The following is a 17233-nucleotide window of genomic DNA, read 5'->3' on the forward strand; positions in this document are numbered from 1 at the left end:
TTAGAGTCTCCGGTTGCCCTTCTCCCCATTTCCAGGCCCTCTCCTGGCCCTCTGATGATGCTTTGGGTTTGCTGAAATCCCCGTGGGAGCCAGGCAATCAGTGCACAAATACACGTCTGCTTGCCCCTCCCTTCTCGTCTTCTTAGGGGACCAAGCATCCATCCACTCTTCCACCCTTTCTCTGAATGCCAGGGCTGCTTAGCAAAGGAGGAGGTGACCATTGCTCATCATGTGGAGAAGACAGGGCTGCCTGGTTTCATGCAAAGGTGGAGTCATCACTGGTACCTCTCAGGGGGCTGGTTCATCCCAGAGTCCTTTGTACCGCACCCCAGGGACAGCTCATCACCCCCAGGGTAGCTCTGACTGGCTTTTCCTTCTCCACAGCAGCATCAGGCTGGTGCACGTTCAGCGCATCCCTCTCTAAGCCGCACGTCCTTAGTGTCTTTGTGTTCAGATAAGATCAGACCTGACACTTCCCGGTCTCCCTGCAGCAGCTTGCCCTCAGACTCAGCCTGGACAATCACTCACTCAGAGCCTGTGGTTTCTCCATATTTGGGGCTGGAGTGCTCTTTTGTTGCTGGGAAACCTTCCTTACAGCATGGTAGGTGGTAGTGACTGGTAGACCCAGGACTGAGGTGAGGAGCTTGGCAGGCAGCACTGCTGAACTTTGCCTAAAAACTGAAAGCAAAGAACCCCGCCCCCCCAGAGTTGTTAAGCCACTAAAGCACAATCCAGAAGGAGCCCTGCAGTGCCCCCTGCTGGCTAGAGGAGAATTTGCACGTAGGGTACATTCCTCCCATCATTTCTTCCCACAAACCTTCCAGCTGGCAACCGACAGTCGGGTTAGCTCAGGTTAACAAGTCACAGGAAACAACAGGTCACCCCGTGCAGTAGTTCCCAAACATGGCGAGATATAGACAGGGCTATGCGTATTTTCCATCTGATGGGCTGAAGGGCTGAGGAACGAAGGTCTGGAATCCAGTCTATGGCCAGGCTTGGGCCAGAGGAAGGGCCACCATTTTGTCCTTCATTCACCTAGACAGAGTGTTATCTTGTAATCTACACAGGTGCCATAGGAACCAGCAGCCCCGGCACAGGAGGATCCTTTTAGGGCATCATCCAAGCTTTGACTAAAGGACAGCTTGGAAATCACCTAAAAGGGGGGTAAACTGAGGCTTACAAAAAAGAGGGACTTAAGTCATGCAGTCCATGCCTTAATCCACCCTCTCCTGCACAATGCTCTTCACACTACATGTGACATTTTCATCCCAAGCCCTTTGGCATCCTGGCTTCTCTGACTGTGCCGCTTGCGGTCCTACCAATTTCTCCACGACATCTAAACTACCCTGCCGAGTCCTGCTTTCCTTGCCGGGATCATGGCGGTGTTTGCCCAGCAGGGACTGTGAGAATGCTGGCCCGGACTTCCTAAATTCCTTGGAGTATCTGAGCAGAGGGAAGAGGGCAACAGGCAGGATGGTGGACAGCGAGGCGCCAGGAAAGGTCACCAGATGAGGTTCGGAAGTATGTCAGGGAGCCTACAGCGAGGTGACCCTACTACTGTGAACCTAGAGTCTGCTTAGCCGCAGCCGCCCGCCGGGGTGTCTGGGCCACGCCGTAAGGCACATGGGCAGCCACTGTGCCCATCTCCTGTGCCCCAGCCACATGAAACATCTGGTCATCAAAGAAGATGTGTGGGCGGATCTTCTCAAGAAGGGGGCCCTTGGGCGCTCCAGCTAGGAATAAGGCCTCATCCGTCTCCAGGCCCCAGCTTCGCAGGGTCTTGAGGGCCCGAGCCCCAGAACTGGCTGCGCTGCGCGCTGTCACCAAGTAAGTACGAATCGGGCACTCCAGCCGCAGGCCTTTGGAGTAGAATTTCTTCTGCAGTCTACCGAGTGCTTCCAGAAAGCCTTTTAGGGGGCCCTACGGAGTTAAGGAGACACTGTAAGATCCCCCTGCTAAACATCCGCCCTTTTATCCTAAAGCACCAAGCTATTGGGGTGGGAAATCCATAAATCTTTTTGTTGTTTGCTCTGCCTCTTCTGGCTACCATGTACCTGCTGGGGCTGTAGGTACCTGTAGTCTGGGATCTATCTTACTGTGATCAGGGCGGTGTCAGGGCAACTGTTGCTAGGCATATCCATCCATGTCTCTTGCAGCAATCTATCCTGTAGCTCTGTAAGTGTGGTTGTCTGTGTTCATTAGCAAAGAAGGAATTAAAACGAGCTAGTAATGACGGCATGGGCAGCTGCCAACCAGAGTGGACTCTCTATCTGTGAACATCTGTGCCAGATGGCTCAGTGTGTAGCTACCGACTATGAGCCTGTCTGTGAACAGACACATGTGTGGCTCAGGGTGTTGGTCTCAAGCTCTTTGGGGTCACGGGATGTGACCACAGCAACAAAGCTACCGCAGGTCTATGAATAAAGAACCAAATGGTGTAGAATGTTGCCCATTGGAGCCAAGGAAGGTGGGCTGCTAGTCCTGGGGATTTCCCTAGCTGGGTGACCTGGGGTAAGTAGTGTTCTTCTGGGTCTCTGTCAACCACTTAGTGGGGAAAGTGCCCTGGGCACCTAGATTTATTTTTTCTTTCTTTCTTTCTTTTCTTTTTTTTTTTTTTTTTTTTTCGAGACAGGGATTCTCTGTGGCTTTGGAGCCTGTCCTGGAACTAACTCTGTAGACCAGGCTGGTCTTGAACTCACAGAGATCCGCCTGCCTCTGCCTCCCGAGTGCCGGGATTAAAACTGTGTGCCACCACCGCCGGGCAGCACACACTTTTTTTTTTTCGAGACAGGGATTCTCTGTGGCTTTGGAGCCTGTCCTGGAACTAACTCTGTAGACCAGGCTGGTCTAGAACTCACAGAGATCCGCCTGCCTCTGCCTCCCGAGTGCTGGCACCTAGATTTCTATAAAAGCTTAAGTTGAAGCTCCCAGCAAGGCTGGAGAATCCCATTGCTTCACCCCTAGGGAATTTCTCAGAGAGCCATGGAGAAGAGTGAGGGAAGGTGAGGCTCTCCGAGTCAATTAATCAAGGCAACAGTAAAGGGGGTCCCAGGTCACCACAGCCTCAGCTGCCCACACTAGGGCAAGAGAGTTCTTCCTGTCTCCTGGTGATGGGAGCAAGGGGCTTCTGGAGGGGTAGCTGCTTACTCAGAAGGGGATTTAAAAAGAGGAGCTGAGGTTTACAGGGTAAGGTCAGTGGATTGGGGGGGTGGCTCAGATTTTATGGAGGGCTGGGGACTTCAGAGAAGGATTGAAGACTGAGAATGGGGGGTGGGTGCTTCTCAGAGGAGACGGAGACCTTAGAAAGGGGTTTGGAGGAACAAAGCAGGGAGGCAAAGGCGGCTTCAGAGAGATGCTAGAGGCCCCAAGAGGTGGGGGATGGGACTTGAGTGAGGAGGTGGGACTCAGGGAAGGGGTGGAGTCTCACTGAAGGGAGCCAGGGGCCAAGTGTGAGAGAGGGTTAGAACTTGGGAGACAGAGGCAGGCAGAGATACACAGAGAAACCCTGCCTTAAGAAACGAGAAAGAGAGAGACAGACAGAGATAGAGACAGAGAGACAGGGAGGGAGAGAGACACAGACAGAAAGAGACACACAGAGAGAGGGACAGAAAAGGAGAGAGAGAGAGAGAGAGAGAGAGAGAGAGAGAGAGAGAGAGAGAGAGAGAGAAGAGTCTTGAGTCTTGGTAAGAGAACCTGGTGGGGATGTGGGCTTAGCCTGGGTTTGGCCCTGAGCTGGGAGTCCAGGCCAGGCCGGGTTCTGGGGAATAAGGGACTATTCGGGGGTCCTGGGAGTGTGGAGCACCTGCGCCAAAGGTTTGTTCTCGTGGGCCTTCTCATGCTCGAAGAATCTGTCCAGTCCATGGGCCTTGACAATGCGCTCTGACTCGTCAGAAAAGAGCACAGCGTCCCCATCGAAGGCCACGCGGAGCTGACTCTGGGACACAACCACATCCCTGCTGGGGCTGAAGATGGTGGCAGCGGCAATCCCTGCACAGAGAGAGGTAAGTGTTGTCTGCCTGGGCACAGGAGAGGGTGTCTCACGCTGTCCTTGTTCCACCAGCTTCCCCAGAACTAAAGGCAAGCGTAACAGGGACTCCTACTAAAAGCAGTTTAATTTGGGAGTCTGCGGATCCTGGCTATGAGTATGCAGCAGCTGCAGCGTAGAGGTGTCACTCTGAGGGTCCCCGCCAAGGTCTAGAGGCCACCTCATCAATACTATCTGCGTGGAGAGCTCCAGAGGTGACCTTGGGCAGAACACTGAAGAGCTATTTATCAGCCAGCGTGAAGAAATTCGAATACTTTAACACTGAGGAAGATCAGGCTGGTGTGGACTAGTCAAATACCAGTCTTGGCTGGGAGCACAGGACTCCTACCTTCCTGTTCTGCTTGGAATTCTACACCCTATATGAACCTCCAGCAGACAGGGAAGCATGCCTTGTGGGGGTGCAGACACTCCTTCACTAGTGATGCCAAGTTACATACTTTCTCTGGACCAAGATAAAATTCAGGTTCTTTCAGGTCCATTTGAGGCTGAGCTCTCAGGCTGCAGGAGAGATGGGTGGGTGTGGACACCCTGTCTACAGCCGCCAAGCACCCAGGTATACTGATGTCACGTTGGTTCAGACTGTGGAATAATGTGCTTGGTCCTGGGAAGCAGCGTAAACTCCCTGTGATAGTGTATAGAGACTTCCTGCAACCAGGGCTCCTCTGGGTGCAAGAAGGCCTGTCAGGGACCAAGGCTCCAGGTTAGAATCAGCTGAATCCCCTTCCCATGGTCATCCTCTCTAAAGGCCCCTTCCTTCTACCCTACTCCTTGGGAATCTAGGGTCATGGAGGTAGGCTTCTGCAGAGCTCTGGCAAGAGTTAGCAGTACAGGTCTGACAGCGGCTTCACTAGCCTAAAGATGCCCAGGGTAGGACAAGGTCCTGAGTATCAGGCTACCTACCTTCTCGGCTCTGTCCATCAAATGCCAAGATAGCCCAGAACCCCCCTACTCTGAGCAGGAAATTTATCTAACCACACCCCCTAGACTAAAAGCCAAATTCCACATGCACAGAGACACACATACAGGTTAGTTCCTAGACCCAAACAAGGGGTGTGACGTACCTAGGGAAATCCCTATGGGTCCTGGCTAAAGAAAGCCTCACCAAAGAAAGGCCAGTACGGAAGGGAGCAGTTGACAAAGAAACCCTGAGCGTCCAGCCTGAGTACACATCCAGGCAGATGGGCCGTCAGTCTTTCCTCCTCCGCGGGCTCCTGTTGGGAGGACTGAGACCATGCCTGTCACCCCTTGAAAGGGGCACGGGGAATGAGCTTCTCATTATCAATACTTGTAGCTGAGTCCCCTAATCTCACCTCAACATGAGACAGTTCAGCTGTGGGAGATGAAAGCCGATCACTCAGGCCAGGTTAAATATGAATCTTCCCTCTTTTTCACTGGCCCAGTGATGGATGGAAGCTTCCTGATCACACAGGAATCAGAACTCCCATCAGCCCTGAGGAATCTTAGGAAGCAGTAGCTTTCTGGGCTGTAAGGAAAGTTGCTATGGAAACAGAAGGCTAGGTGATGTTGATGGATGTACACAGTAGAGCAGGAGAAGGGAAGGAGGATTAGGGAGGGCTTTGTTTTCACTTTACAAGACAGATCATGGGAGGTATGCACAGTTCCCCTTGCAGTTACCTTGACAACCCCAGCGCTTGTTCAGAGCTTCAGGACCAGGCTTCTCCCCACTGGGACCCCTTTATGGATGCGCAAGTGTCCCCATAGTCTCCCTCTCCATTCTGACTTACCCTCATCAATGGCTTCTCGCACTTTTTCCGCATCAGCTGACAGGTAGAGGTTGGTGTGATAGGCCTTGAGGTAGCAGATAGGGCTGTTCCCACCTGTCATGCAGAATCGCTCAATGAACAGGTCTGTGGAGGTAGAGAGAGCCCAGGTGAGGCCCCAGAATGGTGTCTCTCTGCCTAGTGTGAGCTGCCTGGGATCTGAGAGGGGGAGCGGCCAGCAGAGTGCCTCTCTATTTCCGCCTGGCGTTTCCCCTGCATCTTTCATGGAGGAAACAAAATGGTCACACATCTGGAGAAAGCTCCCGGTTTACAGCCTCCTTCCTACTCAGACCCGGGCTTCCTGGTCACAGCTGATTGTACTAATTGGCAGAGTCTGGACCCAGCCGGGCCCATCAAAGTCCAACCTGGGGAGCTTGCTCCCATGGTGGCAAACACTGTGTAACAGTTGCTGACTGACGAGTGGCCGCTAGCCTCAGCCACTACCCGAGGACTGCTGTCTTCCTCACAGCCCACAACAGGCAAGGTTAATACCACCCCACAGAGGTTCCCCCGGGGCCCTACGCAAGCGCGGAGTGCTGCTGATTTTGACTGCTCAGCACCTGCGGTTAAATAGCGCTAACCTCGCCCTCACACTCAGAAATTTGAAATCAGTATTATAAAATGCCAGCTGGAGACTAAGGGTGTGGTTTAATGACTGAACACACACAGAGGCCCGGTTTCATTCTCCAGCACCCAAAATAAGCAACTACAGTTTGAAGTAGTGAATGGAGCTGGAGAGATAGATGGCTCCGTGGTTAAGAGCCCTGGCTGTTCTTCCAGAGGATCCGAGTTTAGTTCCCAGCATCCATGTAGCAGTTCACAACTGTCTGTAACTCCAGCTCCAAGGCTCCTGATGCCTCTTCTGACCTTCAAAGGCCCCTCACACAGGTGGTATGGCATTCACTAACAGACACATACATAAAGGTTTTTTTTTGTTTTGTTTTGTTTTGTTTTACAAAGGTAGTAAAGCACATGTTTTTAATCCCAGTACTCAGGAGGCAAAGACAGACAGAACTCCGCAAGTTCTAGGACAGCTAGAGTTGGAAATGCCCTATGAAAGAAAGAAAGAAAGAAAGAGAGAAAGAAAGAAAGAAAGAAAGAAAGAAAGAAAGGAAGGAAGGAAGGAAGGAAGGAAATGGTGGCACATGTCTACAATGTCTGAAATTCCAGTACTAGGAAGGTTAAGACAAGAGACTCTCAAGTCTAAGGCCAGCCTGGAATACACAGTAAGATCCTGTATCAAAATTAAGTAAGTTAAAATAAAATGAACACCTAACTGGGTTGTTGGCTGCTTGAAACAAGAGCTTGTAAAGCTATAAATATGGATGAGTTAGTGTTGGTGTTTTTTTCTTTATGATTTATTCATTTTTTTATTTTATGTGCGTTGGTGTTTTGCCTGCATGTGTGTCTGTGTGAGAGTGTTGGATCTCCCAAAACTGGAGTTACAGACAGCTGTGAGCTGCCATGTAATCTGAACCTGGGTCTTCTGGAAGAGGAGCCAGTACTCTTAACCACTGAGCCATCTCTCCAGACTGTTTTTAAAAAACCTCATGTGTTTGGGTGTTTTGCCTACGTGTGTGTATGGACCCTGTGCATGCCTGTTTGCCTGTGGAGGCCAGAAGAGGGGCTGGAAGTATTCAGATTTCCTGGAACTGTAGCTACAGATGAAAACTAAGGAATAAGCTTGCTAAATAAGCACAAGGGTCCATTTGGCCCGGAGAGAATACAAGCCCAAGAGAGATCGCCAAGACTTGGATTCTGGCCTCTCTGGGTCCATTTTTCCTTTCTGCTCTGTGGTTCTGAGTCATCCTGGAACCGACAATGGTCCCCTTCGCTGGAAGCTTGCTCCGAGAAACCGAGAACTTTCAATCAAAACTGTAGCAAAAGGAGACGCACCCTTTCATCCTGAACAGCCCCTGATCTCCCATCAGTCTCATGAGGCTTGCTGGTCTCCTCCAGCTCGAGAAACCGAGGCACAGAGGCAGTAAACACCGTTCCTTTTACACAGGGAGCAGGGCCTGTCTCGTGTGGGCTGTAACTGGCTGGTGCCAGCTTGCAAGAGTCAGCTATTAAATATCCAGGGATTTTATGAGCCAGTTATGTTGATCAACCATGGGTAGCCAGAAATCGGCCATGGACAACATCCTCCTGTAAGCGGGCAGCATTTTCAAATCAGTTTTGTTTATCTTTACAGGTTTTCACCAGTGTTTGTTTTTCTAAACAAGGTTTTTCTCCTGTAGCTGTTGGCTGTTCTGATCTACCTCTATAGATCAGGCTGGCTCTCATCTCAGAGATCAACCTACCTCTGCCTCCCAGGAGCTGGGATTAATGGTGTGTGCCACTGTACACAGCATTACAGTCTTACTATTTTTTTTTTAAATTTTTTTTTTTTGAGGCAGGGTCACGTGTAGCCTAGGCTGGCCTCACTGTGTATCTGAAGATGCGCTACTCATTCTTCTGCCTCCGTTTCACCGACTGCACAGCTGCTGGGGTTACAGCTTCATATGCCACCATGTCTTGGTTGTTTGCTTTTTAGTGTGGTACTGGGCGGGGGTGGGTCTAACCAAGGACTTCACGCATGCCCGGCAAGCACAATTAAGCCACATCCCCAGCTCCTTGTTTGTTGTTTGTTTTAAAACAGGGTCTCACGTATTCCAGACTGGCCTTGAACTCACCGCGTAGCCAAGGGAGTTCAAGGAATTCCTGCCCCCATCTCCTGAGTGATGGTATAAGATGCATGCATTGATATACCTAGCTTTCAAGCAGTGTCGGAGATTGAGCCCAGGACTTTCTGCCTGCTAAGCAAATACCCTACCAGCTGGATTGCAGCCTCAGCCTTACATGTTTTAAAAGACCAGGTTAAAAATACAATACGATGCCATGTTAGTAGGCCATCACTGGGCTTAGGAAGGTAGTCTGTAAAGTCTACCAGCCTGACCCTGCAGAGGTGTGGCCTTCCCCTAGGGGGCGTGTGTGGTAGGGGCATCCCATGGTCTCCCCCCCCCATGCCTACCATAGTGGTTGATACTGTTGATGAGACGGACTCCCACTTGAGCATGGTTGTTGGTCATGAGGACAATGTCAAAAACATCTTCGCTATCAGGATACAGCTCCCGAAGCCGCTTGTTTACAGCCTCCAGGGCCTGGGAGGGAGAGAGCAAAGACCAGGTCAGAGTCCCAGGGATTGAGTGGAGTTGGCAGCTAGGGATCTATTGAGAAAGGAGAGGGGAGGCCAGGGACAGGCGTGATTTTGAATGAGATCTGTGCACACCACCACCCTTTATTGCCACAATTCCACCATTGTGGGGGTTGTTCACTACTCAGCTGCTCAGAGGCACTTCACTAAAGGCGGATGAAGGGAGATCCATCCTCGAGCTGGTTACCCATTCTGGGGCTCCATCAGTTCCAAAGACGGTGGCCTCCTCTTCCCACCAAGTCTCAGTCCTCTAGCTGTGGGGTTTGCCTCTACCAGGCAGAGCTTCTGAGGGAGGCCTCCTGTGGGCTGCTTCAGGAACCGGCCCCTCACCTTCACAAAGGGGAAGGCTGGCCCGGGGCTGAAGGGCTCATTCTCGTGCTCCAGCTGGTACCGCACGTACTCCTCCACCCCCTGCTCCGTGTAGATCCTCTGCTCCTCATCCATGCGAAACAAGGCTCTGGAGGACACAGCGATGGTGACCGCATTCTGAGGCTTTGGCTACGAGAGGGACAGTGGGACAGGCTGTTACTCAGACTCACTCTGAGGCAGGTGTACTGCAAGCCCTTCCTGGACCCGGGGGCGTGGAGAAGGCCAAGGCTCTGCTCCAGAGCAAGTCAGTCTTGGGCAGAGGTCACTCTGGGTTGGACCCTGCTGGAGACTGGCTCCTTATTACGGGTGTGACAAGAAGGAGGGCAGGCCCTCAGGGAGTGTGTAATACTGCCAGCCATCTGGACCCCACAGACAATGAGTACAATGCTATAGACAAAGGAAGGCCGCACTGAGATGACTCCCAAATGGCTTCCATCATGAAAGAAGGGCTGCATGTCGCCAGGAAGAAATTAGTGCCCAGGAACACAGTAATTATATAAGAATTTTTAAAATCTCAGCTTGGATCTGTTTTCTGAGAAATCTGTTTCCTGAGCTGCAGATTCATGTATCTAACTGCCCCAGTCAACCAACAGACCCACAGACACCCCAATTTACAGCTCCTGAGGCTGAGTTCCTCACCCTTACCCCCAAACCCAAGCCCAAATCCCTCCTTTGTTGCGTCTTGTGCTCAACGCCCCATCTACTCATCCAGATCACCATTTCATGAACAGATAACCGAAGCCAGGAAGTAAATCTTCATACCCCCACCCCCTTCTCCACTCCTTTCTGCGTTGATTAAGCGTCCAAGTCACCCATACCCGGAATCCACCCACTTCTTCTTCTTCTTCTCTTCCATAGCCCAGGCCACCACCAACTCTACCCTTCCCACATTTTCAGAGGATCCGTCTAAAGTGCAGACACGATCACAGCTCACCTGGTCACACCTAGTCAGCGGTACGGAGTCGAGCAGACAACCGGAAAGAAGTTTGCAAGAGACAGAGCAAGAAGTTTGCAAGAGACCTCTACTTCCTTTCCACTCTCAGCTTCCCCTCACCCACCTTTGCTCGACCTCACCTCTCTCGTGCCTTCGTGCACCTTCCCCTTGTCCACTGACCCTTGAACCTGGTGTTCCCTTGCTCACTGTCCTCACTATTGCTCACTGTGGCGAATACGCTATTCCCCGCATCCTCTGTCTAGTTGACTTGTGCCCTTGCTCTGGAGCTCCTCTTCATTGGTTCCTCTATGGCGTCTGCGGGAGGGGGGGAGGGGAGGGGAGACAGGAGGACAGAATCCAGAGGCAATGGGATGGGAGTATATAACAGAGGGGGGAAGCAAGGTCTCCATGACGGCTTCAGGGAAGTCATTGGGGGATTGGAGGCCTTTGAGGAAGACCCTGAAGGAAGAGGCCACGAGAATTGGTGAGCACAGACGCAGCCTTCACAAAAGTGAGCAGAGGCCAGGATGGAGGAGAGTGTAAACACGTCTGGAAGGATAGGTGGGGGCCGGACTTCATAGGGGCCTCCTCACAAGTGGGTCTCAGCACTCCTTCCCAAATGCTGTATCTGAATGAATCCCCCAAATCTCACGTTGAACTATAATCCTGAGTGTGATTATATTAAGGAGTAGAGCTTTTGAGAGTGGTTAGGGCTTTTCTTAGAAAAAAGTCACCGGAGTTTGCCTTGACTTTTCCATCATGTGTGGAGGTAGCTAGAAGTTAGCATTTTTAAACGCGAAAAAGGACCCCAGTCTTTTGGTTCCTTAATTTTGGATACCCAGCCTCTAAAACTGCAAGAGAGAAATTTCTATTGCTTACAGTGTAAATCATTCAGTCTGTGTCACTTTGATACAGTAACTCAAATGGACCAAGACATCTGACTTGGGTAGACTGGGGTGAGGGGAATGTTACCATGGACAGCAGCTGGACCCAGACTGAATTCTGGGGAAGACCAGAACATGGGCATGTAGGAAGCTCATGGACACCACTTCTTTGTGACAGTCCTAGGGTCGTGATCCTTTATAGTTGAGATGACAGGGGTTCAAACTGAAGCCAAGACTTACAGGTGGACCTAAAACTCTGGCTCGTTTGTGATAATCTTGGGGATGATGTATTCCAAACACTGCTAGGCTCCAAAATGATTGGCAGCATTGAGTGATGCTAGGCTGGGGGCATGTCAGGAGGCAAGACAGGTTTGGTCTCTGTCCCCAAGGAGCTTCTGACCCATTCTCCATGCAGAATTCCTTCAGAAGATGGGCGATGAGGCTGCCACCATGGACAGCGGCTACAGAAACAGACTATAAGTGTGAGGACTGTACAGACGCCACTTGTCTGTGATCTGGGCAGCTCTAGAAGCTGGGCCTTTATGGAGATGCTCTATAAACTGCGCTGTGTGGCTGTGCAGTGACTTCAAAAGCAACAGGTGATGCTGAAGATTTGAAATCTAACATCTCTTACTTTATAAACACACACACACACACAGAGTGTATATGTGCGTGCGGAGCCCAGAAGCAGGCGTCAGTGTCTTTCTCTATTGCTCGCCACTGAATGTTTTGAGACAGGATTGCTCCCTCACTAAGGCTGGAGCTCATTGACTGGCTACACTGACAGGCCAGTGAGCCCTGCACTCCAGGGATCTCTCTCCACTCGCTGACTCATACACACATGTATGAGCAGTTACATGTATGACTCATCACACATGGACCTGCTGGAGATCCAAACTCAGGCTCTTTGTGCTTGTGCACCGGGCACTTTACCGACTGACCCATATCCTCGGTCCTAAATTCACTTGATTTTAACGAATTTAAGCTGTTTAAATTAATGGCCAGTGAAACCCCAGAGCCTCAAAATAGGAATGGAAAACCCAAAGATTTCTGCAAAGTCGTGTAGCTGACCACAGCTTGTGTTGAACTTTTTAACTTCAGCCGAGATGGTGTAGGTGCCCAGCGGGGCCAATGGAAGACAATGGTGCAAAGGTGCCCCTACCCTCTGAGGTCAACCCAATCTTGCCAGTTTCTGACCATCTGCGTGTCCATTTGTCCATATACAGTTAGGAATTTCTCAATGTCATCAGCACTTGGGAGTCTTAGAGTCAGAACTGTCATTCCCTTCTGTTAGCAACTTCCCTGGACACAACCCAGCTTCCCTTCCCGTATTTTGGAGAAATGGCGAGAAGCTTCGTGTCCTCATCCTGGGATGTTTCATGGTGCGGTACTCTTCTCCTGGAGAACAGTGGTCTCTGATACAGCATAAGCGAGGTGCGGGAATCCAAGTGCTATAGATTGTCCAGCCTCCAAGTGGGTCTGAAGGAACAGGTGACAGGGTCTGTGCAGAGCCCGGAAAATCTGAGCCCTTGTAGACCGACTCTTTTATGCCTGACCAGGTCACTTAACACCCAAGCCATATGTTGTGATGTATGCCAAAATCTGAACATCCACTTCAGGCTAGGAACTGGGTCAGAACAACCTAGGGGCTCAGCCTGGACTGAGCTTTAGGGAGCCATGGTCTTGTCCGCTCTGAGACTCAGCTGAATGCTGTGGCTTCGGGGTGAAGGTGAAGAATTAACAGTGGGTAGCCCAGTGCCACTGGCCTGTTCAAGGAGTTTCCACTTAGACCAGCAATCTGTCTCTTGCACTCGAGATAGGAACATAGCCAAGCAAACTGCTATTTCTGGAAGGACATAGGAGGGATGCTCGGGAGAACAGGACAGCTCTGGGTGAAGGCCTCTGGTGGCTTTCACTAGGTTAAATATTTCACTCAAACTCCTGGGAATTAAAATGAGCCCAGACAAGGCCCTGATGGGACCCATGAGGCTCGCAACCCCCAAAATAGCCTGTGGGAAGAGGGGCTATAACAGGAAGAAACAGGAGCTGAGAACGCCACCTAATCAGACGAGGGTTCAAGGGCAGAGGAAGGGGCTGTGACTGACACGGCCTGGTTCTCAGAAATGGGTTTTGGAACGCTGAGGACTCATTCCTGCTTTCCAGCATTCGTCCCTCCCCATCCCTCAGGCCAGGACATTGGCCCAGGTTTGCATCTCACTGGCCCGACTGTGGCCAGACCCAACCTCAATCCACCCGAATAGCAGGCCAGTGTTGTCTTTACAAAACAAAAGTGGAACCAAGTTAATCTCTGCTTAAAAAAATAAGCAAGATCCTGCAGCGGTCCCATTATGATTTTCATACTTTTAAAAGGTAGATCGACCTTATCTTTATAGTCAAGTGAATCCTTAGGCAGAACCTCGATATGTAATATGAGCCAACAATATAATTGCTTTAGTTCTACCTTAGAACTCAGATATGATAGCTACCTACCTACCAACCTATCTACATGAATGTATTTGTTACAAAACTAACCAGTGGATACAACTTTTGGGTAACGATGCATTTGAAAGCAGAGTCAGGGCACTGCCACAGACTTAAACTTTAGTATCCAGCCAATTTATTTTCATGTTTCTGCACAGCCCCAAGAAAGCCCTGATTCGCACCACTAAACACTTTAGAATGGGAAGAGCTGCTTTTTGCAGTTATTTAAAGTATTTTTTTTTAAGAAAATAAATTGGATTCACGGGTCTGAAGACTGCCTGAGACATGGAATTCCACAGAACCCAGTAGGAAAGCCGCAACCCACTAAATAAGATCCATCCGTCAGGGCTGTCCCTGGGCTGGGAGCCTTTTTGGGTCCTTGTAAGACGTCTCCCAACAATCCTGCATTTCCCACACAGTACAGATTCTGAACAAGGCCCTTGGCTCCAGAGACAGCTCCTTGCTTTTCAACCATTCTGTTCCCCTCGGTCCAGGAGGCTACACCCACTGAAGATCAAAGCCTTCCCGGTGGCAGTGGCCCCCTTCCCTATGATCCCACAGTACTGTGAGATCTTCTACCTGAACATCCACCATCTCTGTTGCCTCCGTGGGCACACTGCAAACTCCCGAGACAGGCAGCTTAACATCCTGAGACAGGATGAGTGAAGGCCCCCCTGAGGTGACGGTGGATTGCGTGGCCTTCTGGGTAAAGTCACTGGAGTGAAGCGGTGGGATGCTTTAAGGTCAGTTACTGGGTCTAAGGTAGTGGCGTGAACAAGACCAATGTATCACGAGCTTGTCCAATAGAGGAAGAGGAATTCTTGCCTCTGCGTGAAGTTGCAAAGGGCTGATGCCACCATTGTGATTTCTGTATTATTAATGCCCACCACCACGAATCAGAAGCGTTGTCTAGGATGCAAGGCCTAGCGTTGGGGACTCAGAGCCTGGGAACGAGGCCCTGAGCCTGGAGCAAGTAACAGTTTCTTTAAAATGCAGCGAAAGCGATCCCTCTGATTCCCTAGGGCATGGGTCTCCAGTTAGAGCCCAAGCGCCGAGGCTTGAGTTGGGAAGCCCAGCTGACTCCACGGACGCTGGAGACCTGAGAACACAGCGAGCAGCGGGGCTTCCACTTCCCACTGAGCCCGGGAGCTGCTGCCGGGGTTGCTGACCAGCTCTGTCAACAAGTGCGGTCCGCGAGCGCTTCAGGGGCTGCCAGCGCCGCCGGGGAGGGGGCAGGCCCCTGATGACAGCATGGGGGAGGGGGGTTCTGGCGTGGAACCTGAGCCCGGGATGGGGGAATAAACCACTGCCACCAGAGCAGAGCTCCCAAAATAAACTGGAGCCCGAGCCAACTGCCGGGCACATTCTGGGGCGAAGGAGCTGTGTCCCCGGAGGGGCTCCACGAGTCCCTTTCCAGAGGGCTTGAGACCCCTCCTTGGAAGTTGCCAGTCCAGTGTCCCCCCACCCCCCCAAACCCAAGCCCTGCGTTTTACCGATTTGGGTTTCTTCTTGGGCGAGAGATTGTCATAGAAAGTCTTGGCCTCCTCCCAGCGCGGCGCCGCAGCGGTTTCTGCCCCTGGTCCGGGTTCACGAACCTCCCGGGGTTGTCCGGGTTCCATGGTTCGGCTCGGATCCGATCTGGCCAGGCGGGAGCAGGTGGCGGCAGAGACACGGAGCTCGCAGAACTGGATTGCGGGAGGGAGGCGCGTCCCGGGCAGAAGAAGCAGGCGGGCAGGGCCAGGAGGGAGTGCGAGTGAGCCCGCCCCGCCCGCCCGCCGCGGGTGGGGGGACAAGTGGGTTCAAGGAGCCGCTGGCGTTTAGGGGACCGCTGAGCTCTGGTTCTTCGGCTGACCCGTGTCTGAAGCAAGTCGGGGCAGGTGCCGCCTGCTTTCTGGAGAAGGCCAGCTGGAGCCGGACTTGTAGGGTGCTGCGGATTCAGGGTTGTAGGGATGAAGTTCAAGGGCACCGAGAAAGGAGGAAGCCTAATAACTTCCCCCCTAACACAGTGATTCCCAAAGCAGAAAATAAATAGGTAAGCACTCCTCCAAACTAACAGGCCCCTTGTCCCTTGGGTGCCAGCATCCTGAGACCCTGCTCAATCAGCCGCCTTTTCTCAAATCCCGGCCCATCCTTGGACCCAGGGAAGTGGTGGGCAGACAACTCCGTTTATGAATAGGGTCCCTTATTGCAGGTGAGGGTAAGTGTGGGACTTCCACATACAGGCGAAGGGGCTCTTGAATCCAGGGCGCTGTTAAGATTCCAAGGGACTCTGAAACCGGATTCATGTCGGCTCCCCTGTATACCAGCAGAGGGCGTGAATTTCCAGGTCGTGGGTGCTGAACTTGGGGTGATTAGTGACAGCTGTGAGGTGGCTGGAGGAAGGGAAGGGAGGAATGGGGTCTGGGACCCAAAGAATTATAGCCTAGCATTTTAGAATTTCAGGGTAATGTCTACTCTGGTGACGAGCCCTGTGTTACCGGTTCCAGGGCACAGCCATCTCTCAGAGGTGAATAGGATACCCTGAAAAATATTAGCCTAACTGGGGGCATCCTTTGCCTGGGACTTGGGAAAGAGTGGAGCAGCGTCTAGCTTCCGCCGTGCCCTGGGAGGAACCAAGTACATCTTGTTCTGTAGCTGCTTCCTCCTGCCGAAACATTCCTTCCTGGGAGGTTCGGAGGCCCAAGAAACTTACAAGGATCAGGAAGCCCAGGAGATTTTAAAGACTTGGGGTTCCCTCCCAATGATACAAAGGGCAAAGTAAACCAGAAGAGGTGAGCACCTTTGGTGGTGTAGTAGCCTGCAAGCTGAATGGGAACGCCAACCTTATAGCTTTTCTGAGTCATCACTCGTGCTGAGTTTTTTTGGTGAGGCTGTTTCCCCCAGTTGCCCAGATTCTTTAAAGAACTGTCACCCACACACCTGCATGTAACCCAGGTGAGCTCACCTATGCTGGACTTGGATTACATCACTGGGTGTTGCCTTGTATCTGGAGTGAACAGAGATATCTCCCTGGAAAAAACAGCAACAGATTTGGGTGAGAGGAGAGGGGAAATTAAAAAATAAAAATAAATTTGGGGAAGTAGTTTCCGATGTATCCTTTTCCAGACTGGAATGGATGGGGATGAGTGTTTTATTTACATAAAAGTAACCAATCCCCAGCAATTTTGATTTATGTGACTGGCTTGAAAAGATGACCCGGGCCAGTCAAATTTCTTTTTCTTTAGAATGTGGAGTTAGGTGGTCAGCCTCCAGCATCTCCCAAAAGGCCTGGATGAGCCTCTGCAGAGTGTTAGAGTCCTTCTAAAACAGAGTGTGTGTGGTCAGAGAAGTCTCTGTGGGCGGATATGGGCAAAGACAGACAGAGGACCTCATGAGAGAAACAAGCTGCCCGTCTCTCTCCAATACTCAGGGACCAGCACGTTCTGAGACTGGGTTGACTATTCACTGAACTTACTGACTGATATAGGAGTGGCTGTGTTGCCCCCTTCTAGGCAGTTATAGGGATGCTCTGAGACTTGTTGGTTTTTGCTGTTGTTTGTTTTT

The 17233-nt window shown here is 51.4% G+C and overlaps 1 protein-coding gene across 1 annotated transcript; it reads right to left on the reverse strand.

Annotated features, from left to right (window-relative positions):
* Positions 1-1554: 1554 nt before the first annotated feature.
* Positions 1555-15333, reverse strand: Nt5c1a (5'-nucleotidase, cytosolic IA). Its single transcript, XM_050161423.1, has 6 exons — positions 15184-15333; positions 9353-9520; positions 8840-8969; positions 5791-5913; positions 3803-3987; positions 1555-1920 (listed from the first exon to the last, which is right to left on the reverse strand). Exons 1-6 carry the CDS (start codon positions 15307-15309, stop codon positions 1555-1557), a joined length of 1098 nt encoding a protein of 365 aa, XP_050017380.1. The 5' UTR covers positions 15310-15333.
* Between the last annotated feature and the right edge of the window lie 1900 nt (positions 15334-17233).

The sequence above is a fragment of the Alexandromys fortis genome, unplaced genomic scaffold (assembly GCF_014885135.2).
Source record: "Alexandromys fortis isolate MF-2015 unplaced genomic scaffold, M_Fortis_MF-2015_v1.1 scaffold_122, whole genome shotgun sequence".
Lineage (NCBI taxonomy): Eukaryota > Metazoa > Chordata > Mammalia > Rodentia > Cricetidae > Alexandromys > Alexandromys fortis.